This window comes from Trichinella spiralis (genome assembly GCF_000181795.1).
Source record: "Trichinella spiralis strain ISS 195 chromosome Unknown Scfld6, whole genome shotgun sequence".
In the NCBI taxonomy this organism is placed as follows: Eukaryota; Metazoa; Nematoda; class Enoplea; order Trichinellida; family Trichinellidae; genus Trichinella; species Trichinella spiralis.
This window is the reverse complement of record NW_003526945.1, coordinates 1,992,404-2,017,554: the sequence shown is the minus strand read 5'-3', so window position 1 is coordinate 2,017,554 and position 25,151 is coordinate 1,992,404. Positions and strand designations below refer to the sequence as shown.

General features: G+C 36.3%; 5 protein-coding genes across 5 annotated transcripts; 1 reads left to right on the top strand and 4 right to left on the bottom strand.

The window, feature by feature from the left end:
* Positions 1–1,652: 1,652 nt before the first annotated feature.
* On the bottom strand, positions 1,653–3,518 carry Tsp_08126 (conserved hypothetical protein). Its single transcript, XM_003373485.1, has 9 exons — positions 3,484–3,518; positions 3,390–3,432; positions 3,007–3,170; positions 2,586–2,739; positions 2,447–2,527; positions 2,245–2,302; positions 2,054–2,112; positions 1,858–1,942; positions 1,653–1,771 (listed from the first exon to the last, which is right to left on the bottom strand). The coding sequence occupies exons 1-9, from the start codon at positions 3,516–3,518 to the stop codon at positions 1,653–1,655; spliced, it is 798 nt and encodes a 265-aa protein (XP_003373533.1).
* A 122-nt stretch (positions 3,519–3,640) lies between these two features.
* Tsp_08125 (hypothetical protein) lies at positions 3,641–5,294 on the bottom strand. Its single transcript, XM_003373484.1, has 4 exons — positions 5,106–5,294; positions 4,292–4,416; positions 3,893–3,972; positions 3,641–3,822 (listed from the first exon to the last, which is right to left on the bottom strand). Exons 1-4 carry the CDS (start codon positions 5,292–5,294, stop codon positions 3,641–3,643), a joined length of 576 nt encoding a protein of 191 aa, XP_003373532.1.
* A 371-nt stretch (positions 5,295–5,665) lies between these two features.
* Tsp_08124 (conserved hypothetical protein) lies at positions 5,666–7,057 on the bottom strand. The gene is made up of 5 exons (XM_003373483.1): positions 6,944–7,057; positions 6,737–6,829; positions 6,304–6,458; positions 6,064–6,133; positions 5,666–5,782 (listed from the first exon to the last, which is right to left on the bottom strand). The coding sequence occupies exons 1-5, from the start codon at positions 7,055–7,057 to the stop codon at positions 5,666–5,668; spliced, it is 549 nt and encodes a 182-aa protein (XP_003373531.1).
* A 2,424-nt stretch (positions 7,058–9,481) lies between these two features.
* Tsp_08123 (ectonucleotide pyrophosphatase/phosphodiesterase C27A7.1) lies at positions 9,482–12,782 on the top strand. Its single transcript, XM_003373482.1, has 13 exons — positions 9,482–9,631; positions 9,689–9,817; positions 9,988–10,063; positions 10,130–10,302; positions 10,366–10,474; positions 10,711–10,848; positions 10,935–11,088; positions 11,189–11,343; positions 11,419–11,582; positions 11,646–11,943; positions 11,998–12,271; positions 12,347–12,566; positions 12,642–12,782. The coding sequence occupies exons 1-13, from the start codon at positions 9,482–9,484 to the stop codon at positions 12,780–12,782; spliced, it is 2,181 nt and encodes a 726-aa protein (XP_003373530.1).
* A 978-nt stretch (positions 12,783–13,760) lies between these two features.
* Tsp_08122 (putative kinase domain protein) lies at positions 13,761–24,312 on the bottom strand. The gene is made up of 27 exons (XM_003373481.1): positions 24,111–24,312; positions 23,485–23,611; positions 23,269–23,413; positions 21,451–22,784; positions 20,855–21,324; positions 20,508–20,758; positions 20,112–20,395; positions 19,910–20,009; positions 19,646–19,813; positions 19,464–19,586; positions 18,871–19,354; positions 18,658–18,780; positions 18,373–18,569; positions 17,276–18,195; positions 16,978–17,233; positions 16,805–16,918; positions 16,615–16,722; positions 16,319–16,570; positions 16,125–16,241; positions 15,812–16,066; positions 15,575–15,758; positions 15,390–15,508; positions 15,237–15,334; positions 14,892–15,173; positions 14,794–14,825; positions 14,262–14,368; positions 13,761–14,177 (listed from the first exon to the last, which is right to left on the bottom strand). Exons 1-27 carry the CDS (start codon positions 24,310–24,312, stop codon positions 13,761–13,763), a joined length of 7,269 nt encoding a protein of 2,422 aa, XP_003373529.1.
* Positions 24,313–25,151: the final 839 nt, after the last annotated feature.

Sequence of the window (25,151 nt, the reverse complement as noted above, 5' to 3'; positions counted from 1 at the left end):
CCGGCACTTCATTACATTTCTCAAAAAATCATCAATTGCGGATTATTAAATATTTACATACCTATAATTGCCAAATAATTGTTTGGAATAATCGTAAAATTATTTTACAATATGCCGTAGTTTCTGTGAAGCATGGAATATGTTTCACCGTACAAACTGCTGGATTCTTCTACAGATTCGAATACATACTATGCATGAGCCCAATAGTTTGAAATGAATTGTGAATTTATTTAATTTCATAACATTTGTAATAAACGTTCACCCTGGGCGACTACATATTATGCTAATTATGCAAATCGTCATTGCATCGTTCTTTCATAGCGAAAGTGAATTCAATTAGCCACACATTTGGTATAAATGGGAAGTTTATTAAATGAAAAAAGATCGTAATGGGCACCACATTCCATGAAATGTTTACTTTTTAGCAAAGTAAACACTTACAACGCTTACGTTGTGATTCGCAGAAATTAATGATCATTTAAAAGCGGTTATTTCAAAAATTCAATTCAGTTGATCGTAAAAAAGATACATTAGTAGAAATTTGTCAGATTTGATGTCAAAAATATTTCACGTGCAGAAATTCATAGTCTCTGCTTCGGTTGAAAGAGATTTACTGATGGGCGACTTCTCTATGTATTCAGTTAGGCAGTTTCGCAAACTTAGAGCCAATTTATTCCACACCTGCTGGCTGGTTTTGGATGATACTCTAGTAAATACAATCTTTTATCAATATAAAATTATTACAATCAAAAAAAGTCCAAATTTGGAAAACAAATTTTTCGCCGATTTTCGCAAAAATAACCAAATCTGTAGCCCTTGAAATTTTGCAATTTTCGTGAAAAATTTTTTGTGAATTAACTTAAAATAGAATTTTACTGAAATCGAAATAAAAAGTAATGACAAGTAATTGTTCAATAAATGTGCATGTGGAGTAGTGTCATTGATGTTTACAGCAAATCTATCAAAACTTTCACTTGAAAAAGGGAATTTATTTTAACAAGAATTGTTCCTGTTTTTCATTTATGCCTTACTGTATCTTTCAAATATGTAATAGTTGTTTATGCAATTTTTTGATTGTTTCCGCTTGATAGATGAGCATTATCTGCAACGATATCTGATTGCATCGGCCTTTTTGCATAATGATCTATTCGTTTCATCTGTAAATTTTCACTCTGCTAGCCATTTCTTTTTCCAATTTTCGCCTACAATCATAGATTGCATATTATTAGAAATTTTTGCACGTTTCTTTTGTTCCTATTTGTTTTGAATAATTCTCATTTCTATTAGTGATTTGTTGCACTTTTCTGGAAATGTGATTTTTTAGTTTCATAAATTGATTGATTAAAATCAAACGATGCTCAGTGAACTTTATCGTGTATTCAATTGATAAAGTAAGAAAGTAAATCTCGGTTCAGTTGAATTGCAGAAATAAAAAACAGTCTGGAGAAAAGCACACAATTTATTGAAATTTACATATGAAAAATATTAACTGTTTTCAAGTTGTAAAAATGTCCATTGGTGCGCGTTAGTGAAAAATATTACGTACTTTGTATGGAATGTTAATGTCGTGTATTCTCATTTTCGATTTGGCCGTAATCCATGAAATTTGACTATTGGAAAATGCGAAACTGTTATTAGTAGAAACTGATTATTTACAAATTTTCCAAAAAAGTCGTATTCTTCAACGACTCTACGGTTTCTTCACATTTTGCAATTTTTTGCTTCATTTCGTCAGTTGCTGCTTTACACCGTTCTACAGCATAAGTTAACGCTGAAATGAAAATTGAAATAAATTGTTTCATATTTCGATATAGACAGTGTTGAAAATTGAAAAAATGCATGTACACTTGTGAATACCTTTCTCGTAGGACTGTGTCTCATCCAACATTTTGTTGAAGCTGAATTCAATTATCTTGCGAATAGTGGTATCCAACGTGACTGGCTATAAAAATAGGAAATAAACAAAGAATCAAATTTATAATAATCAAAGAATAATCGTTTAATCGAGACAGGTTATTTGAAATGAAGTAAATGATCAAAAAATTTACAAAACATGCAGAATTCGCGTGGAATGTTGTTGCGCCTTTGTAGGGTATGGTGACAGTAACAGATCTTCAAAATAAAACTGCTATTGAATAGTGTTTTCCAAAGACAAAACTAAGTTCAATATGCACTTTATAAAATCATAGTTAATTTCACGAAGCTGTTTTGAGTAATCAAAAGACCGCTTCATACGAAAATTACCAAAATCCTTGTAACAAAATACATTCGTATTTGAAAAATGTTCGAAAACACATCGTTCCTATAAAAAGTGATAGAATTTACATCTGCAATGTTGAATATATGCAAAAAAGAAATCAAAAAGAAAATTATCACCGTTATAAGATATCAAAATTAAATTTATCACTATTTATCAGGCGAATAAATTCATATTGAACTAACTCACTTCAGACAGCTTCTTTTCGACATCATTTATGAGATTGTGTAGCGTTTTGCAGTTGGAAAGAAGATTATTTATATTCTCCAGCTGAAACAGTAATTAATCAATTATTCACTTTTCTTCCTCACAGTAATGTCAGTTTTACATTCTGTTTTATGTTTTCTTCTAATAAATTTTTCACTGAACCAAAATAGCAAGCAAGTGCATTGCCTGCTTTTGAGTGTTCCACTGCTGATCTTTGCAAAAAATTTGAAACAAAAGCCAAATAACGATGTTTCAGTTTCTCATCAATCCATACGCTATAAATTTAATGTGTAATGTATTAGATGGGAGTAAATCAAAAACCACTAAGCCAAATCATGCACAAAAAATGTTAATGTAAAATTGGAAAAAATCACGATCTTCTGCATTGCAAAAACAACAAAAAAAATAAACTTTCCAAAATATTTGCCCAATTAAAAAAGAAGTGAAATGCATTTTTTTTATTTAATTTAGAAAGTGATCGTTATAATTGTTTGTTTGTTATTTTAATGTTCACAACTTAGAATTTGAAGCAGAAATATTACCCAATCGAAGAAACACTTGCATTGCTGCTGCCTGCTGTTGCACAACGTCTGGATATTTCAGCAGTGATAAAATCACAAACTTCGGCAGTGTAATACTTTTCGAATGGACAATTCAAAAATCCACAAATCGGCAAATCAGTGCCAATTATTAAGTTAAAAACTTCCTGCAAAAGCTTTACAAATTAATAGCAATAATAATATTATTATTAATAAATTGAAAAGTAGTGATTTATTATTCTTTACGCAGAGTATTATTTATTATTCAATTGATTGATGTGTTGTTGTTTAAATTCAAAAAAAGCATGCTATTAAAAACCGATTATTATTAGTGTGTAAACAGCTAGCAAGACATTTTGAATAGAAAATAACAAATTTAAGCTTACATCGAATTTCTTAACGGAAATTTCATGCCACATACCTTTGATCCTTAAATGAATAATTTTTTTTAATAAATCAAAGTTTCATAGTTGATTATACTCGTTGTCGAAATGATTTTCAGGGTCAAATTCCATAATACGCTTCAAAAGATTGTTCTCCTGTTCAGCAACCACGCAAAGTTCAACTGTTTGATGAAAACTTTCGCTATAAACGCATTTCAGTAATCTGTGTAATAACTGTTTGATCTGCTTCTCTGTTACCAGAGCCGTGGAAAATAATTTTCCCAGTCGTTCGATAATTGCAATGCATTCGGTACAGGTTCAAGTAGTTGATCAATTTCGTTCGCTTTTTCAAAAATGTTCTCATACAAATCCATTGCAAGCGTTAAATGGCAGTCCATCGACGCAGTCGCGAACTTCGCCTTCTCCATTTTTTGGCCTGAACAATAATAGTATATAATATGAAAAATCAAAACAGAACACCAAAAATAATACTCATTATTATTTACCAATATCATCCAGGCAATCTGCTTCTTTTTTAGCATCTTTTAAACAGCTGCTTGTTTGTAAATACTTCATATTTTGAACTCTGGAAATTGAAATAAAAAAATATATATTACAATAATTTTATTCGCTCGTTCAGTTTGTTTCAATAAAACAAACTAAAAACAACTGAACAGTTGAAATTCGGATTGCATCAAAAACATAGCAAAAAATAAAATTAAAAAAAGCAAGAACTGAGAAGAACTTTAAACCTGAACATACTGCAGCGAATGGACGTGGTGAAATAGAAATTCCAAAAATGGATGCAACTGCTTTTCATGTTCTATTCTAAACGGACAAAAATGTGAAAAGCTTCAGGTAAGCTGTTTATTTTTTTTTTGTTATTTCCAACATTAAAAACAAACATTTCCATTTCATGTGGCTCCAACGCTGGGCCGGGATAATTCAACCGGCTCATCCATTTCGATACGTCCATCGTTTTGTCACCAAGACCAGCAGCGCCTAAAAACTGAGCTCGTAACTGACTGAGCTTGAAATGCACAAAATGAAATTTTGCATATTATATCCCACAGAAACTGCTAACCCAACAAAACTGCTTGCGGATATTTATCACACTTTGTGCTATTATGAAATTTAGCAATTATTCCCCACCGTTGATAAAATGCAAAATATCTTAATTATTAGTCATGAAATATTTATTCAAAAAATGCTACATTATTAATTCATGTTGAATCACAATTTATGCAGACGATAAATGGCAAACTGAATTGAATTGAAACTTTCTTGGACCAACCAACCTTTTTTATGAATAAATAAATAACTCAAAACAGAAATTTCTCTGAATGTATCAACGAAACCAATCATTATTCTCCTCAACCACTAATTAATTGCACACAAATATGTGAAATGCGGAAATGAATTTCATCGGCAAACCAAATTAGCAATATTATGCACACTTTAACAACTCGAATAGCAACATTATTATGTGCAGTTTTCAAAAAATGTTTCATTTCCATTTTCACTACCATTTGTTACATCATTAAACTGCAAACTAATATTTTTTTACAAAAGCAAATTATGATTAATGATCAAATGAAGAGCAATTATAATTTTTCAATAACAATCAAATTGTTACACATTTTAGGAAATTCTCTATTTAAAAAATGGAACAAACAATTTTTTTAAAAGAAAGGTCATATTTTTGACGTTATAATTAACAACACTGGTTGATTTGCCTGATTTGATTATTGCCCAAACAAACCAAACATACAATAAAATGTGTATATGTATAGATATTGAACAACGTGCATTTTGTATTATTTCAACAATTTTTCGACGTGCATTGCGCATTTGATCGAGTTCGGATGATTGAACTGATAAATAAACAGCTAAAGCCGAACAATTCATAATAAAATGCAACACAACAAATGCCGCGAGTAATATGTAAATAAGACTAGATTTGTCAATTTTTCATAGAAAAATATGACAACCGATGCATTTTCTCGTCAAATCAAACACTTGATTTGATAAAAACTATTTTTTTTCATTCTTTGATACAAATATATAAAACTGATAAGCTGAAATTTTTTAAAATTTAATTTAACATATCCATATTCACACATATATTCTAATTTCTGCATCTATATCTTTGCCTCATCATTTATTATTTAGAAGAATGCAATTGAATGCCAACACTAGCAGCTTCGAAACAGAAAGTAAATCATTTTTTAACTTTATTTTTATAAAAATTTTCTTTACATCTGAATTTATTCCATTTATTACACATACACATATGAATAGGAATACAATCGATCAGTAAGCTCAATGCTACTGTCGGTGAACCGAATTGACGATTTAAGAGCAATCTCATAAAAGATGACTCCCAGTGTAGAAAGCTAATTTTTGCACGACAAATTAAAAATGAACTGAGCATTCTTTTCATATAAATAGCACACTGATCAGCAAAGCAATCTGGCTGATTGTTGAACATGACAAATAATCTGATGATGAGATTAATATGTGAAAATTAATTTCTCAAATTTGTGGCTGATAATACAATTGAGATATAAAAATGGATTACATTTGAACAGATTCTACTAACACGGGAGAATGAATGAGTTTCAATTTGCATGCACGAATAACAGATATTTATTTCACTTCTAACAAGAATTATTACTTGTTGAGCGTTTTCTTTGACACAATAAAAAATTATCGTCAACTCGTTCAACAATTCAAAAACGGTTAAACTGAAAAAAATTGAACAAAAGCTGCCAAATAGTTGAAATTTCATAATAAAAAACAATCTTCAGAAACCAATGCTAATATCGATTATTGCAAATGAACTTTGATCGCAGTCCAATATTTGTTTGCTTGTTTTGTTTGTTCAATTATGCTGAGCAAATATATTGCAATAAACGATGAAGCTGGTGGGTAAAGAAAAATGTAAATTGCATTTCCCACTTGACAAGTTTTGATGAGCAAACCTTCAACTTTTACAATTGCTAGCTTCACAATCAACAGCCGGTCATTTATCGTCCATTTGCTGACAAAGCAGCATTTGTTGATCAGCAACTAATAATTAATTATTTCAAAAAACCATTAATTATTTTTACAAAAAATAAAAACTATTCATTCTTTCTATTTTTTATGCTGAAGCTGGGCTAACTAACTGTGCAAAGATTTGGGGAGAGAAATTTTCAAAAGATGGAAATCAGTTTCAAACAAAACTAGCATGTTTGCTTAATAGCAGTATCCGAACGTTGTGCTCTTATCATCAAAACTTGATCAAGATTTGGAAAAAGTATTCAACTGGTTTTGTTGATTTTTCATCAATCACACTCCTATTTCACTTTAGAGAATAAATAGCTGATCAGGTAAGAGGAGGAGGAGGAGGAGGAGGATGCACCATCACCCGTTGAAACGTAGTTCATTAAAAATTGCAACTAAATAATAATAATTATTATTGCTAATTTTGAAATCAATTTACAATAACTGAATTTTACAATAATAGAAATAATTCACTTTTCTGCTCTAATATTTCCCAAATTGTTAACAACAATCAACCAATAATAGCAAGTGTTTTGTAAAGCAATTTTGTCACGCACCATGACACCAAAAGCAACCGCTTCTAAACGTGTGTCTAATTCGCTAGTGAATTGATAATTTTTCATATTTGAAACCACAGAAATTGTAAAATATTCCAAAATATGCCGAAAAAAATTTCAATTTTTTGTTCACAACGCATCCTAAATATAAATAAGCAAGCAACATCATTCTGCATGAGCAAAGCTTACACTGATCGAAGATTAAACAAACAAAAACTAAAACGAATAATAAATTTTCCCTAATAACATTATCTGCATTTTTCATAGTTTGAACGAGTTGACAGTGATGACAATGTCATCAATATGACAGACGCTTATAATGCAACTGTTAAATTACAGCTTTTCTCATTTGTCAACATCAAAAGGTCCGCTGAATTGTTTTACTAGCAAACAACTGACTATTTGCAATGGCAGAAGTTTGCATTGCACAACAAAAATCTTACACCCGCATCGTTTGTTTTTAAATTTTTAAATGTTTTAGCTAAAGCGTAATATTAAAAAAAAATACGAGACATCTAATGCACATTACTGAGCTACTGTCCATTTCGACAACAACAAACAAAGACAGCATATTACTCATAGAGCACCTAAAAAGCAGAAGCAAAAGCAAAGAAAAAAAAACCAACGGCATATCATTTGCGTAGCGTTGGAATTAAAGATTGCACTTTTGGGCAGTGTTTCATTTAGGCACAACAATGTAAAACAAGCCTACGTGCACTGGTTTGAACAATTTTCACTGCCTCAAGCTAGCGGTGATTAAAACACTTGTGATAGATTGTGTCAATTTGTGAAACATACGGCCCATTTAATGCGCACATTTTCAAAATACTTGTTGTAAAAAGTTTTCCAGAATCACCAAAATCAAATCAACAGGTAGTGTAAATGACAGCTTAAATGCATGAAAAATGCCGATAAAAATGCCTATGGTTGTTGTGCATGATGAATATTCATATACATGTACGCTGATCATCTGCTTTGGAATAGAATATAAATACAGTTCAGAAACCAGTACTGTTATTAGCAGGTGAGATTTGGAAGTTCAAGAGTTGGACAATTGGAAAAGACAAAACTTCCTTGACACTGAATTTGATGGGAAAAACCAAAGAAGCATGTAACAAAAAAAAGATACAAAAAACAGTTAATAAGAAAGACAATTTTGACAACACCCAGTTCATTATATCGATTAAACACAAAATACTTCTCAATTTATCTTTTGATTGGACAACAAGAAAAAGATTGGAAAAATGTTTTGAACGAATAAAAGAAGAAGAAAGAGGTGCTTGCTGTTCGTCAGAGATTTTGTTGAACAAACAGCAAAAAGTGCTGTTTTCCACCAATACACCTAGACAGACGGCTGCCTGCAAGCACATCACCGAGAAATTAACCAACTCACGAAGACTGGCTGCTCACTTCAGAAAATCACTCCACTTCAGAGACCACCACTTCTCAATGAATGCAATAAATAATTTTGAAATTGTTTTTTGCCCAGCTTTTCCTTCTGAGCAACTGTTCCAGACGATAACATGCCGGCATTTTCAGGCACCGCACCGTTGGAAATGATGAGAAGTGCAACAATAACGCACAACTGGCAAATGTCACGCACAAAATGGCTGCTCGTTTGTCTGGCAATTTTGATCCCGTTAGCGCTTCTAATTGCCTTGATTTGTGTGGCTACCTCAAGAAAATCCCAATCTCCGGAAGTTGCAGACAGATGGCACAGTGATGTTTGCAACAGGAAAAGAATTTGTCCCAAACAGTAAGTTCTGTCTCTGATCGATCTGTCATTATCATGATCAATTATAAATGAGTTGACTATGCTAGTGTATCAAAGAGATTTCACATCTTTGATACGTTCAATGTCCACTGCTAATAGATGATACATCGTACAGCTACTACCTGCATACATACATACACACAATGCTTGAATGATCTGTACGTTTGATAAAGGAATGTTTTCCTCCTCCTCCTCGTCTTCTATCGCTTATGATTTGTGTAAATAGTTGAATTTGAATTTTATCAGCAACAACACAAAATAGTTTTGCTTGTGAAGCACATATTGAAATGGATCAATTGATATTTTTCAAGAAGATGCATCACCTTCGTTGCAACAACGTCGTTTTTTGGCCAATTTCAACTAACTGCTTGCCATAACTGGAAATGTTTCAACGTCAACAAAGCAATTTTGAATTCAAGCTTCAATTTGGAAAACAAAAACAATACTGCATTGCATTTTTCATACTGCATGCATTATTGGAACATTGAATCGAAGACAATTTCAGAATTCATCATCTTTGTGAGAAACGTACCAAAACTGTCAGGGGTATTAGAAGAAGAAGAAAACTGAAGTTGCTCAGCAAAAGGTGAAATCAGTGAAAGCTGTTAGCATAATACAAATGGCACATAATTATTTATTTTCTTTTTCATAAAACCTATTCCATTTTACAAACTATCAATGATTTTTTTTCAAGTTGGGATCTTCCCGTGGTACTTATGGTCTCTTTGGACGGATTCCGCGCCGATTACTTAAAACGGAACAAAACCAACGCAATGCAAAAATTAATCGAATGTGGTTCCACGTCACCGTTTATGTACGCAAGCTACCCGAGCAAAACGTTTCCAAATCATTACACCATTGTAACGGTATGAATATGAAATGAAGTAAATTAAATCTGATAACTTTGAAAATACATCATTCAGGGACTGTATCCAGAGTCGCATGGAATTATAGACAACAGAATGCTAGACAAAACGATCTCACCGATTGCTGAAGAGCAGCTATTCACCATGAAGCATTCTGATAATCCAAAATGGTGGCTCGGAGAACCGGTAAAACTGATCAAATTATTTTTTGTCGCACTTTTATAACAAACAAATAGATGCCGTTTCACGAACGTTTTTGAACAGTTGAACAAAAACCTACATCACCTAGCAATAATGCCAACATTCAAATAAACTAAAATTGAAAAAGAAACTTGAAAAAAAATTTTTTTTTTCAGATATGGAATACTGTAATGAAAAATGGAATGAAGGCTGCTCCATTCAATTGGCCAGGCTCAGATAAATACATTCAAAGTAACTTCATTAGAAGAGAATTGTGGAATTATTCAATGGACTAATTTTGCATTCCTGTCTTTTCAGACATGAATGGTACATATGCAGAAAAATACAACTCATCTCTACCATTCGCAAACAGAATTGACAAAGTGATTAAATGGCTTCAGCTTCCCGACGACCAAAGGCCCTCTCTAATCAATGTGTATTTTAACCAACCAGATGAAGATGGACATACGTACGGGCCAGACTCTGAAGCGGTATTTTTTTTATTTTATCAGATACACTAAAACTGTACACTGAATAGAACCTTTCCAATATAGCTGAGCGATACGTTGCTGTTCGTCGATTCTGTAATAAATTATCTTTTCACTGAACTAAAGACGCACGATCTAATCGACTGCGTCAACGTCATCATTCTAGCTGATCACGGTATGATGAAATTTGTTCTCAAATTTAAACAAAATTAATGCTACGCTAAATTTAAACATAAGAAAGATCATTTATCAAAAAAAATTATAAAATAACAAACGGAACAACATGTAATGGATAATTTCTTGAGAATCCTATTTTCTGGAAACCAACAACCAGAATGTGTGCAATAATAAATAAATAATTGTTGATTGTGCATGTTTCTATTTGCATGTTGTTGTTGAAAAAAAGGTTAGCTTTAACACTTACCGTAGGAATGCAAAAGATGATACCGGAAGAAGTTAGTGTGCAGAAATATTTCAACGGTGAGGAAAATATGAACGGAATAGAAGTATTCAGCGGACCAGTGGCAAGAATTATGATTCTAAATTCCAGTACGTTTGTAAGCTTAATTGTCATGCAATAATTTATAATTTGAACAAGTGCAAGATAGAGACATTTAAAAAAACGAATATTTAAGGCATCAGTGTGCAAACTGCTGAAAACTTACTGCAATGTCAACCGGAATTCCGAGTCTACAATCGAATGGATGTACCAAAACGTTTGCACTTTTCCTCGAGCAACAGAATAGGCGACCTTGTTCTTGATGGCAATGCAGGAATTCAGATTTGGAAGTAAAGTTGGAAAACGATATTTTGCCTGCAATTAAGCAACACACACACACATTATTACATTGCATTGCACTGTTGCATAAACACGTACGATTTATTGTAGAACAAACAAGAGTTGGGAAGTGGTAGGCGATCATGGTTTTGACTTCAGAATACCAACAATGCACACTTTGTTTGTCAGCACAGGACCAAGCATAAAGGAAGGTTATGTGGTGCAAGAGCCGTTCAAGAACGTCGAAATTTACAATCTTGTTGCTGGTAATCTTGTGACCACTACTACTAAGGCTTGATAGACTAATTCACAGTTTCAGTTAACTTAATTAATTTGCTCAGATTTGTTACAACTGAAATCCCGAGCTTCCACAAACGGGACCTTGGGTGCACTACATGAGATTCAAATTAATCCTCCAGAATTGGATCCACCAGCAGTGAAACAAGTACCAAAATGCAAATACAACGTCGCAAACGCATCACGGTGCTCGTTGTGCACGAACATTGTAAGCGGCAGTCAATTAACGTACAATAAAAGAAAAGTGGATTTTAAAATCCACACTTTTCAGAAACTGCCTTCCGAAAACTGTGCTGCAAATTATCGAGTGAACGTTTGTTCAGAATCGAAAGAAAATTTATGTTGGATTGACGGTTGCGGTTTTACGCTTTGGCGAGACAATAACATGCACTACACATCAATGATTGAAACTCGAATCACAGCTAAAATGCAAACTGCCTCGAATGCTCATACAATTTGCACCGTAATTTCACTCGAAAATAGTTTAACATGCAGTCAAGAGGAAACTATCGAGAGCATGCTGCACGAAGCTGGCATCTCCTTGTATCCAATCTTGCCGTTTGTTACAGGTAAAATAAATCTACAAAAAATCAAAGATATTATCAAGCGATTTATTGTTTCAGATTCTGCACAAAAATCAACAAGCGATTTCCTCCTACCTGTCCTTTACTCAGCTAAAAGTGCCATGTACCAAACGTTTTACGATGGTATGACTCGCACCAGAGCTATTGATAAAATTCACAACAATGACAGGGCAATTTTAGGAATTTGGAATTTTGTCTTGAGTAAAACTCTCGAATACAGCAAACAGTATGGTGATTTGGTCGCCATTAGTGGTCCAATTTTTGACTATGATCATGATGGATTAGCAGATCACGAAGAGCTGATCGACAAACAGTACGCAAATCAACCGATTTAAAATTAATGTGCTAATATTTAAAAAAATTAATTTTTTCCTAATTTCATACACAGCAAAATCCACAGTACAGTCATTCCTACGCATTATTATTTGATATTATTGCGATGTGATCAACCTTGGCGCGATGATAACGTTTGCGATGGGAACAGTGAAGTGATGTCGTTTGCCATACCACACCGGAAACAGATTCAAAATTGTCAGGTGACACGAAAAGCCACATCACTTTGTTTGTTGCCCATTTCTGTACATTTTCATTGCTGTATTATTAGAGTCGTTATTTCCCATCTATGAAAGCATAATTCTGAATTTTAGAAATTCACTTCTATTTTCCTCCTTTCGTAATTTCAGACGTCCGAAGAATATATGTACACGCACACGGCAACAGTGCACGATATTGAACTGCTAACCGGCCTACGCTTTTTCGACAACTGGGAATTTTCCAAAGCTCAAAATCATCGTCGTCACATCAATCAGCAGCTGTGGAGTTGAATTCATTATTGCAGGATTCAAATGGTGCTGCTCTTCAGCAAGCGCGAGACATCATATTTTCTTTCAGTCTTTATTTTTTTAACGTTGCAAGCGGTGAACAGTTTACTAAATATAAATATTCAACAACAGTATTAAGCAAATTTTTAGAAAAAACAGTTCACAGTATGGTACTTTATAATATATGAATGAAGAAGGAAATATGAAAAACACTTGAACTACTTGAAAAATCAGATGAATTAATTCGTACAAGCAAGTTGTAGTTTTTCAGCAAGTTGCTTCCAAAATTTCATTAAATGCCTCTAGAAGTAAGTCAGTTTAACGCTTAAAGCAAATAACATGAACGAAACTCTGTGAAATGTACAGTCATTACAACACATTAGACCAATTTTAAATTCATTTCTCAGATGCAAATAACGTGGGGGGGGGGGGGAATGATCATATCGTCTGTTTCAAGATAGAAAAACTTTTACACAACTACTGACAACTTGAATAGATTAAAAAATCGTGGAAAATGTTTTTAAAAAATTACCTTCAAAGTGACTTTCATAAATACATACCTGATTTGCAAAAAGCTGTTAGTGTATGCAAATTTAGATATGAAATCTTGAAATGATACTTAAAAACACTCATACTTCTCGTGTGCATGCCCGCGTCTCTGCACTACCTTAATAATGGTGCGTGGATCAAAAAGCTTTTACTTTGACTTTTAGAGCTAAAATCAAAGGCTAACTTCAAACATACGGGAAAAAAGTGACAACAATATCAACGGCAACAGCAAAAATAGTAGCAACAACAACAACAACAACAACAACAATAATAGTAAGAACTAACAACGAAGTTAGGACACCAAGCAAACAGCTTAAAGTGTCACGGGAATAAAAAATTCCTTTAACTAAATTCAAAAAAAACTAATGAAACAATGACGAGCAAATAAAATACATATATGTATATATACATATATATAGGGTAAATCGGCATCTAGAAGTTTGTCCAGTCGTCAGTACGCCAGAGAATTGCAAAATGATCGCGCTCCAATAAGGAGTTGGATTTGGGATCCGGCTTGCTGGATGAAGAATCAACAAAACGACTAATCAAGCTACGATAGCCTCGACCAACGGTGACCAAAAGTGGACCGCGTCCACTGTAGGCGGAAAACGTGCCGGCAGTTTCTAGCGACGATTTACGTTCCTGGTAGGGGGGCAAACTGCCGCCGCTGCATTTTGTTCCTTGAGCGTATTCCGAAGATGCAGACTGATGCCTGGCACTTCGATCTGAGCCGGTAGACGACGCTGCTTGGTGCGTTGCCGAACTGACTGCAGTCCGTTTATCCGCTGTAAAAGCGGCGATCAAACGAACATCCTCAACGTACGGTCGAAAAGCTGTTATTGGTTTCAACTGAAATTAATACACAGAAGAGATTATTACCTTTTAATTAATTAATTAATTAATTGATTTTATTTTTTGGAGATTTTCTTTTACTTGATCAGCTTCGGCAACAATGATCACTCCCCAAGTGGTGCCAACGTACAACTGAGAGCAATCTTCCTTTTCTAACAAATACAACGCACTAACTTGGCAAAAGCTAGCTACAAAAATTAACAATGCATGGGTTTAAAGAAAATTTTAAAATACAAAAACGTCTGAAAATAATAAATCTGCAATCTTACGAGTCAAACGCTCTTCGACGTTCATTGTGTACAAACTTTCTGAGCATGGCACAAGTTTAGAACAGTCCAATTTGGCAACGGTCTTCTTCGTCTCAGTTTCCCATTGATAAATAACACTGCCTTGAAAAAAAACCAAAAAAAAATTACAATGGCCAATGGTTCTTATAAATTAATGATCGAAATTTACTTGCCTGGAAACAAATAAGACCAAATGTAACGGCTGCTATGGCAGCTGGACACCAACTGGCTAGTTTCAGAGTCATAATCATCAGATGTTGTACGATGTGAAAATGATTCCACGTGAAATAAATTTCTGTTCTGCAATCTGTACACGGAAATATTACCTCCACTGCGTCCAGCCCAAAAATGATAAACACTGCAAGAAATGAATTATCAATTAAAAAAAAGATCATTAATAAAAAGCAAAATGCAATCAACGTACCCATCAGCTGTTGCTGAAGGAAAGAACGTTGAACAGAGGATGCTGCTGCCTTCTGTGCAACAGTCATGAACAGATTTTATGACTAGCGCTTCACTGGAATGTGGATCTGAGGAACAAAGAATCAACGTAGGTGGTGTGCAAACGGACAACACGACCAAATCCAATTTCTCAACGTAATGAACACGTTCAACCTGCACTTGGGAAACAACCCCATTCCATTCTGCTGGACGTTGGACACAATTAGCAATGCTAAACTTCATCACTTCGCTGTACATTTTTGTACTGAAAAAAAAACATATAAACTTAATTGGCTGGAATATATATATATATATCCGTTGTTATTACCAATATATTCGTATCATTCCGGTCAAATCAGCCACCCAAACGAAATCATTGACCAAACAAAGCGCAGCAACGAACGTGTCTTTGTCAATAGTAATATTCTAGAAAAGAATAGAAATAAATAAACAAATAAACTCATCTCTGTCCCTTTACTACTTTATATTCAAACCAACTGCCACCGTCCGAAGATAATATGGACACTTGACCGTCGGTGCGACAGATCCAAATTTCCCCCTCCAAAGCCATATTCTCATCCGCAACAGGAAAATTGTCATCTAGAAGAAAAATTTTCGAAAAATAAGAAAGCAAATAACAAACCGACACAAGTAAAAACAACTCACTTATAAAAGCTTCGCCTACAGTGAAATAAACTTCCGGATCGTTTAACGAAACCACATCGAGAAGATGACTGAATTCAGGTGCCGCTGTCAGTGATACCAACTGACTAGACGATGGTCGTTCTGAAGGCTGTTGTGACCAACACTTGATCATTAAATCCAAAAAATTGCACGGATATGCAATATCCTGAAATAACAGTCTCAGCTGCTGCGCAAGCGGCTTGCGTGAACACTTTTTACTTTAACCGATATGTTCGGACGTCCGCCGTCCAAGATGTATTCTTTGACTTGTTCCTGCCCTTCGAACGGCAATCGCAGCGTGTACAATTCATACAAGAACATGCCAAAAGAAAAGCAATCCACTTTGTCCGTGTACTCTTCTTCACCATTGTAACGCATAATTTCCGGTGCCATGAAACCTTCAGTTCCTCCAAAGCCTTTCATGTGACCGGCAGGCAACGCATTCCGGCTAATACCATAATCGCCCAGCTTTACCTTTTATAATCAAATTTTCAAAAGAAGAAAAAAAAGCTGAAATAAATAAATCAATTACTTCCACAGTAGTCAACAAACTGAACGGAGGGGGAAAGTGCCAAACGAGAACATTCTCCGATTTCAAATCTCTGTATATAACATGACTTCGGTGAAGGTATTCCAACGCTTTCGCAATCTACAACAAATGTTACAAGTAAGTATACAAGTATCGCTACTGCCTCTCGCATTTTAACTATAATAGGCAATCACAACCTGGAATGCGGTCTCTTGCAAAGATGTCCAATTGATTCGAGCACCTGAACGCCTGTAGTTCATCAACAAAGCGCCCAGCGAACCAAGAGGAGCAAGAACAAACGCAAGCGACAACGGCCGTGGACAGACTCCAACCAACGGTACAATGCAAGAATGTTTCAACTTCAACAAAATGTTCAACTCTTGCCGAGCCGTACAATAAGAACGACAAGCGTGTTGAACAGGATCACGTTTCCATTTCGACGATGCTGCCTTGAAAAATACAAATTTCAAACATTATTTCAAATTTTTCTTACTCCAATTTTGCCAACTTTGAAAGCAGCCAAAGCGCTAGCTTTCGCTCCAAAGCCAGGATCGACAGGATGCAATATTTTCAAAGCTACGTCTTTGCAGTCGTCATTATTCTAAAGTTTTTCTTTTTCATTAAATTTACCATTTTACACATTCCAACTTCGCCATTTTACCCATGAGTCAAGCAGCACTTACCCTCAAATTAGCGGTTGCTTTGAAAACAAAACCGAAAGCACCACGACCGAGCATTTTGCCTCTTTTCACTGTGGTCGGCACAATCAACTGACCATCGGACAAATCGAGAAAAACCTATACAACAAAACAGAATCCAACCATCCATATTAAAAATAGCAAGTAATTTTCAATACCGTATCTGGTGCCACTGTGCCCAGAGAAAGAGCGCCGTGCTTGAAACATTTGACAGTAGAAGCTTCGCTGGCGGCGTGAATACATTCTTCAACTGTAAAACAACAAACGCATTCCAACAGGGACTGTTGCTGATCTGTGGAAACGTTGTCATCATCATCATCATCCGGATGCTGTCGTGGTTTGCTTTTCTCTATCATTTGTTCAAATTCTTTCAAAGCAGCTGCAACACTACAACAAGGATCGATTGTAAGTGCACTGAAAAAAAAGAAGTATCACTTTCTGGGTTTTTTCTCTTACGTTGTCAATTCGCTGGTATTGGTGGAAAAATCCGCAGCGTCGGTGACGTTGCTAGATGATCGCTTCTTGTTCGGCAATACGGTCCAATCGTCGTCTTCCACCGATTGACCAGACAAATTCATACAACTCGACAGACAACAGGGACAAGGTACAAGACGTGTGACCAAGTACCGGCCTTCGGAAGTGTGTATGAAACGCGTGCCCAAACTCGGATACCAATCTTCGAGCAAAGTGTCCAAAATTTCCACCGTCAACGCCAGCAGACGAATGGCTGCTTTACGATTGGTCGCCAACGTGAATCTGGACTGCAAATAATTCGCCTCTTGACCGCTGGACGTTGGGACAATCTCGAAGCTGACGTGGGGAAAGTAGAGTTCCAGCACACTCGACTGGTCCGCGTTGACGACACTCCAAAACGTATCCTGCTTGTAACGCATCGACACGTCCCGATAGTCGACATCCCGCACTTGGGCCAGCGGCAAAAATTCCTTGACGCTGATCAACGTCACACCGAACACGTTCACCTCCAGACCCGTTTGCCAAAGGCGCCATTCGAGCTTGTTGTCAGCCAACACTGTACGCGACAGTTGTTCCACCAGAGGGAAATCTTCGGCCTGCGAAACGTGCAAATAATGATCGTTCAAAATGGCGGCAATTTTATCGTCGCCAATAATTCGAGTAATCAGACGTGACCAAAATCCAGACGGAAAATACAACATCACGTACAAACGTCGAATACTCTGCTGAACGTTTTCGTGAAACGCAACAACCTTATATTCAGATGAATCGCCGCCTTCAACATTATCAACAATAGACAAGTTGGCTTGCATGCTTGTCAAGCAGCTCTCGACAGTCGCTTGCGTGGACAAAATCGACCAATGATCATCTTTCTTGTCTTCAATTCTCGCACTGACTGGAACCTGAGAAAAAGAAGAGAAAAACCTCTTTCCTCTTCATCTCAAAATATTCACATTCATTATTCAACGCCGTTTCAATCGAAACAGACAACAAAATCACACACACACACACGATCAACACATTGAACAGATTGATTAACACCAGAAATCTTTTTTCAACAAAAAAAAAACTGTTCTCACTTTCACATTACAACCAGGGTAGCCAGCACGCAACTGATACTCATCAGGTAGCAGTGATGGAATGAGCAACGTTTTGTTATCCCAGGTTAGCGCAACTTCGAACTTTTGTAGCAAATTCAACGCATAACTGCGGATGTTGGCAACAGATAGACGCGTGGCTTTGAATAAAATTTTCAAATCGTCCACCTTCATTAAACCTCAAAAAAGGGGTTTAAAATGACCTTATCATTGAATTCCAAAAACTAAATAAATAAATAAAACACTACAACAAACATATAAGTATACCTCCTTTAGCAAATGGATTTATCTCACGAACGGTAATTACGTGCGCTAGCACGTCACACAACCACTGAGGATCCAAAAAGTACAAATCTTTCAACGTTGCATCATCGTAATGCAAAAGAACGCCTACAAAATGGCAAATATGTATATATATATCTACATAAAATTAATTAATGCCACTGGATGTAAAAGACAATAGAAAAAAAAATCAACGACCATTTTCATGAAGAAATACGACGGCTAAGTTGAGCTCATGAGTATCACGAAACGATCGACCGGTCTGCTTGAGCATCAACTCTTGAACACTGTTTCGAAATGTTTCCGCATTGATGACCGGCTCCCGTCCGGCTTGTTTCCGTTCTGCCGCCAGTTTGGTGACAATTTCCTCAAGAGCGACGTACGACGATGGAATACGCTGCTCAATCAGACGTTCCTTGGAGCCGGGGGTGCGCAATTCGTAAGCGGTGTGGTAGATCAACTCGCACAGCGTGCGAATCTGCTCTCTGGTCACGCAGGACACTGCTATCGAATCGACCACTCGAGGCAAGCCTCGCTTGTCCGGATCGCTGATGGAGATGAACCTTTCTCGAATTGTAGTTTGCAATTTGTCCAAATATTCGGCCGGAAAACGTTTGTGGTTGCTGCGAATGGCGTCCACGTGAGTGCCGACGATAATTACGGGAGAATTCGGCGCCCGTGCCTGCCAAGAATAAATAAATAAAGTAAATAAATAAATAAAGGCCAAGAATATACATTATTATTATATTCGATGAGCACCAAGTACGACAAATGCCAAATTGTCTATTTACCTGAATGTTGATCAACCATTGGGTAAATTCCGCAATCCCAGCTTCACCATCGCTCACCTTCCATACTACCAAATAGATGGACCTTTTCGACAAAAAATACTGATGCGTTGCGTAATATTCTCTCTGCAATGCATGATACAGTGAAAATTGAATAGAAGAAAATAGAAACATTAAATTATCACCTGACCACCAAAATCCCAAGTACGAAAAGTGATTGGAGGACGTTGGCGACCCTTTTGCCTTTTCGGCTGATAAGTCCATTCGTTCACGTCTACGCCAACGGTTGAAATGTTGATTCCGGACGCCGTTTTTGAACCAACTGTCTTGTTACCCATTCGTCTAGCCCATCCCTGAACAGGTATTAATTAAAAAATTAGCAAAAGAAAAGAAAAAACATCTTTGGAAAGAGAAAGAAAGAGAGAGAGAGAGATGGGGTCTACTACTACTTCTTGTGCTGGACGTCGTGGTCCGATTCCTTCAGCTCTGAGCTGTTCCAACAACGAAGTTTTGCCAATTCCTTGAACTCCAACAACCATGAGCTTCAGTCTGGAATATGTTTTCGAACTGCACAGGTAGACGGCAACAGAAAAAACAAACAAATAATATCATCAACAACATTTCAGCTTTTGCTGGCTGAATTCAGCTTACTCTTCCAAAACGGATTTCAAATAGCTGATGATGTCGATTGTTTTGCACTTTTTCGACTCGATCATGCTGCTGAACGGTTCGTCCAAGCCACAGCCGGTCAAATTCAAGTTCCACAATTTTCCAAGCAAACCCATTTCCGGTGGCAAGCAAGCAATTTGACGATTTTCCGATAAATTAAGCACCGCCAACGACTGCAATAATGCAATCGACACTGGCACATTAACAATCATATTTCGAGCCAAATCCAACGTTGAAACATTTGGAAACATCAACGCTAATCGTTTCTAAAAATTTCACTTCATTCCATTCAATTATCTACATAAACACTCTGCGTGTTGATGTAGGCTATTTATCACATACAACAAGATGAATACAACAACAACAACAACAGAATACCTCTTGCGTGTTAAGACCGGATAAATTCGATTCGAAGTTTTCTGCTTGCTTTTCATTGTCGTTATCTGGAAAAAATGTCACACTCTTCAGGCAATTATCAGCAAGCAGTAACGTTCTCAAATTAATCAAACGACAGTGCTGCCGGTGGGCACAGCAAACACCAGTAGCCAAAGGAGATCTATCACTGCTTCGTTCGTAAGTTCCAGCCGAAAGACGATGGTGCATCCTAGATACTGAATGTGAACGTCGACCTGCAATTTGTATTCTTCAAAATGCGTGTTAAAAATGGAAATAAAAAGCAAACGCAACAAATGAATTTAAAATCCAATCAAAAATCATCATCTCACTGTTAATTATTGGACTAGAATGCGGCGGTGGTCCTCTGGACGGGGAACGTGACTCGTGGCTCGTATCCAAACATCCCTTCCTCTTAACGGTGAACCAATGTTGGACGCGATTGTGGCTCACGTCCAAGTGTTTCAGTGTCGACGGATAGCAGTGTATCGGTCCCAGTTGTTGCAAAAAGTTGTGGGACAAATTGAGCCTGGTCAACGCAGGCGCCAAACAAGACAACGCTTGTGGTACTTGTTCGAACGCATTGCGAGCCAAATTCAACATGCTCAAGCTGAAGTTACGGTCGCCTTTGGTTGAACTGTCATCGGTCAGTTTCAACAATTCCGCCTGCTTTGGCCAAAGACTGTGCCGATTGAATTGTCGAATCGACACTGATTCGTCGGCAAATTCAACACTGACCGCGTCGACCACCGACACCGACGACGGACTTAAGGTGGTGGTCAAGTCGGAACTTTTCTGCTCACTGGAAAAGCTCATATCCGAATCTGACAAGCAACAATAATCACTAGTAGTGCTGCTGTTGTTCGCTGAACAGCAACAGCAGCAACAAGCAGCTAATGAAGAAGAAGAAGAAGAAGAAGTTGCGCACAACAATGACGACGATGAAGAATTTACAGTGTTGGCAGTTTTAGCTGGCAATGTGCGCAACTGATTGCCAGCCAAATTCAGCTCTTTCAGTGCAACACACTGCCACATATTGTTTGGCAGATGCTTCAGTTTGTTGTCGGCCAAATTCAACGTGACCAAATTGGGAAACGTGAACACAACAGACGGGACGGAATCGAGCAAATTTCGTTCCAAATAAAGATCCTCCAAGCTAACAGCAAAACTCTTATTCGAGGTGTCATTTTCAAGACCAAGCGACGTGATCTTGTTGTTCGATGCGTTCAAAATGCGCAACGACGGCAGCTGGAATAAGCACCTCGGCAAAGTGGACAGTGAATTTTTGGACACGTCGATGCGCGTTATGGCGGCGCTCAAACAAGCCGACAACAGCACGCCCGTCGGACTTGGCCTGCATCTGGGATTCAATTGCAACGCGGCACTGGCCAGCCAGTGGTCCTCGATCCGACCGAGATGCGATCCGTGCCAGTTGAGCATGACCGCTGTGGACGGGTAAAGAGCGCTCGGCGCTACCGGCTTGCCACGCCCAACTTGGAACATCCAGTCGACGTTCACCGCCTTCTTGTTTACCCGAAACTCCGGATCCGGAAATACCAATCGCGAAAGCAGCTTCGTCACCAGCGTGTCTCGATTCGACGACGCCAAACAATAAGCCAATACTTTGTTGTCGACATCAGTCGCCCCGACTTTGAGCAGCAAATCAACCATCGCTGTGTTCTCTTTGGAGCAGGCGAGCAACAGAGCACCGGCGGCGCCACTCAACTCTTCACCACTGTTGTCGAACAATTGCAAAGCGGTGCCGGAAATTGGTGCCTGCAAGTCGGCACCATGTTTCGCCAACAGCTTCACCAATTCCACATTGCCTTTCAGAACGGCCAAATGCAACGCCGTGTAACCGCTGGCGCATCTCAAGTCCGCTTGAACCGGCCGAAACTTTTTGAACTGCAATACATCCCCACTAGCCAGTGGGGCGGCGGTCGAGTTTTGCGACAACAACAACTGCTGTCCACTCAGTGGACGCGCGACCACGTGAAACTGCAACAAATATTCAACAAGCCCAGTGTAGCCGGCTTCCACTGCGATGAGCAACGCCGAACGATGACCATCATCCACGGCGTTCACGTCGAATGGCATTCTGTATTGCCATTCCGAATTCTCGACCATGTACGAATTCAGCACATATTTCGGATATGGATTTTCAAGTAGAATTTTCACCATTTCCAAATTGCCCACTTTTGCAGCAGTATGAATTGGCAAACATTTACCACTGGTGCTCATTTGCACCAACTCAGGGAAATGCTACAAAATAAATAAATATTGATAATGTGAAACAACAAATTCTAATAATCGATTTCGCAGCAACAACAACAACAACTCGATTCATTTCATACCTGATATTCATTGAATAAAAGTTAAATCATTCGTCATTTTAACTGAAACATGCCCAAGGCAACACAATTGTAAAAAACAAAAAGCACATTTTCCCACTAACTAAAGCTAAACAAACAAACAAGCAGTCCTGTATACTTGTGGCATATCTTTATTACATATACTCTCGTTTCATTTAGCTCATTATCATAAATTGCATTATTTACAAAGACAAATTATGAAAACAGCTAATTCTATTTTTTTGTTGAATTAAAATTCAAATTATCATCAAAAAGTTATCAATTCCACTTCATTTAAATTGTGCGCCAAAAAAGATTGTAAACTCAAAGCTCTTAACAATAATAATTATATCAGAATGCCGCTTAAAAATAATATTTAAAAAACTGACACTTACTTTAAGCAACAATTTGACTATATCTACATGATTAGCAGTGATTGCAATGTGCAATGGTGAATTGAACGAAGCAGCATTAACAATACCAACAGATCCAAATTTGATCAAAAGCTCAGCCACTCTTGTTAATCCAGCCTCGCACACTCTGCAAAATAGATCAATGAGACACAAAAAAAAAGAAAATCAATTCAAAAAAATCATTGACTGCAATTTTACTTGAACAAAAGATTCGATCCATCCAACAATGGTTCGTTCACTATACCGTAAATAAAATTGGACTCCGCTTCTTTGAGCAAAAATTCCGTTTCATTCAAATCGGCCTTCATACAAGCAACGTGCAATTCTAGATTGAACATTTGTAATTTAAAAGCAATAATTCGTCAAACTTTCCACAACTATAATTGCTCACTGTCTTGTAATTCCGTAATCTTTATTCGTCGCTTTTCTTGAATACAGAAAAAACAAATTTTGAAAATGTTCACGTTTTTGGTAAAAAAAAACATACCAATCTCATCCAATAAATAATTGGAAACTTCTTTAAAATTTTGCATCTGGGCGCATTGCAGTGGCGTATTTCCTTCAGAATCTCTGGCAAAAAGATCAGCACCATACTGAACTAATAAAATGCAAGTGTTCACGTCGTTTCCAGCGGCACTGAGATGCAGTGGAGTCTACAATCGTTTAATCACAATAAGAATATTATTTTTTTAAAAAAATATAATTAAAACCCGTCATACTTTACTACCACAAGTGACGTGCGTTGTTGCATTGACTTCACCTATGTAATTTGAAATTTCCATTCAATTATGATGCTGCAACGAAAACAAACAAACAAAACTCACTGCCTTCTTCAAGGAGCACTTTAACGCAAGAATTGCCGGGCACGCTCGAAGCAATATGCAAAAATGTTTGGCCAAATTCATTTTGCCAATGCACATAATGCTGAAAATCGGAACGCAAAAGTTCCCTCAACAAATCACCATTGCCATAGGACAGAGTCTGCAGTATAACGCTTATATCATCTTCAACTTTAGCATCGATCATTGCAATTCAACTTGAAAACTAATGATCATGGCTTTTCTTCAAAATTTGCAAAACGAAGCACAATTTCAATAATAAAAGCATACTACATGATGAACAAAGAGCAGCAATTTCACTAACGCAATAAATTTCACCTAAATTATTTTTCATAAAATACAAAGAAAATATTCAACAGTTTCTGAACAAAAGAAATTTCGGTAAGACACAGTATACTACAATACATATATAGAATAATCAAGATTAATTTTAAAGAATTCTAAAACTGCAATAAACATATGAAATAAATTTATTTACATTATATTTATAAATTAATTTTTAAAAATTAAGTAAAAACACCATCAAATATTTAATAATAGCTAAAACTATAAATTCTGAACAAGAAATTTGTTGAATGGAATTGAAAAATTACATTTATTTAAGTGGGCATATTGGAAAAATTTCTTTGTAACTTAAAATTCACTTTAAAATAACAACATTATAATTTCTGGTAAGATTATAAAATAAATGAAAATAAATTTGACACACGTTAGTCAGATGCATGCGCATGAAAAATAAAAGTACTTCACTACTTAGTAAAAAAAATAACTCAAGACTACACACATTCAATATTTTTCCATTTTATAAACCAAATTGTAAATTATTTTACATTAAAACTCGTTGCGTAATTAAACAATTTAATCGCATCAAGAAAAAAAGTGAAACCACTTTCTTGCCTTAATTCGATTATGAAATACAACACAAGTAGGAAAATTTTGAAATGAAATCATTAAATAAAATATTCTGTTATTTGATTTGTCATTATCTGATTTCAAATAATTAAGCTGCATAGTCGGCAAAATTTG

Excerpts from the sequence above, each read along its gene's own strand:
- Tsp_08123 (XM_003373482.1), top strand. The coding sequence starts at position 9,482 with ATGGTCTCTTTGGACGGATTCCGCGCCGATTACTTAAAACGGAACAAA. Across the intron at positions 10,475-10,710 it reads CATCATTCTAGCTGATCACG|CTTTAACACTTACCGTAGGA; the intron begins GTATGATGAAAT and ends AAAAAAGGTTAG. Across the intron at positions 11,344-11,418 it reads AATTTACAATCTTGTTGCTG|ATTTGTTACAACTGAAATCC; the intron begins GTAATCTTGTGA and ends TAATTTGCTCAG.
- Tsp_08124 (XM_003373483.1), bottom strand. The coding sequence starts at position 7,057 with ATGAAAAATTATCAATTCACTAGCGAATTAGACACACGTTTAGAAGCG. Across the intron at positions 6,459-6,736 it reads TCAGCTATTTATTCTCTAAA|TTGCTGATCAACAAATGCTG; the intron begins GTGAAATAGGAG and ends ATTAATTATTAG. Across the intron at positions 6,134-6,303 it reads CTTTACCCACCAGCTTCATC|TTTAACCGTTTTTGAATTGT; the intron begins GTTTATTGCAAT and ends AATTTTTTTCAG.
- Tsp_08126 (XM_003373485.1), bottom strand. The coding sequence starts at position 3,518 with ATGGAATTTGACCCTGAAAATCATTTCGACAACGA. Across the intron at positions 2,113-2,244 it reads ATTTTGTTACAAGGATTTTG|ATCTGTTACTGTCACCATAC; the intron begins GTAATTTTCGTA and ends TTTATTTTGAAG. Across the intron at positions 1,943-2,053 it reads ATTCCACGCGAATTCTGCAT|CCAGTCACGTTGGATACCAC; the intron begins GTTTTGTAAATT and ends CTATTTTTATAG.
- Tsp_08122 (XM_003373481.1), bottom strand. The coding sequence starts at position 24,312 with ATGATCGATGCTAAAGTTGAAGATGATATAAGCGTTATACTGCAGACT. Across the intron at positions 18,570-18,657 it reads AAATCCATTTGCTAAAGGAG|GTTTAATGAAGGTGGACGAT; the intron begins GTATACTTATAT and ends CCCTTTTTTGAG. Across the intron at positions 14,178-14,261 it reads TTGTTGCCGAAGCTGATCAA|TTGAAACCAATAACAGCTTT; the intron begins GTAAAAGAAAAT and ends TATTAATTTCAG.
- Tsp_08125 (XM_003373484.1), bottom strand. The coding sequence starts at position 5,294 with ATGAATTGTTCGGCTTTAGCTGTTTATTTATCAGTTCAATCATCCGAA. Across the intron at positions 4,417-5,105 it reads CAGGCAAATCAACCAGTGTT|CTCAGTCAGTTACGAGCTCA; the intron begins GTTAATTATAAC and ends GTGCATTTCAAG. Across the intron at positions 3,823-3,892 it reads AGATTGCCTGGATGATATTG|GCCAAAAAATGGAGAAGGCG; the intron begins GTAAATAATAAT and ends ATTATTGTTCAG.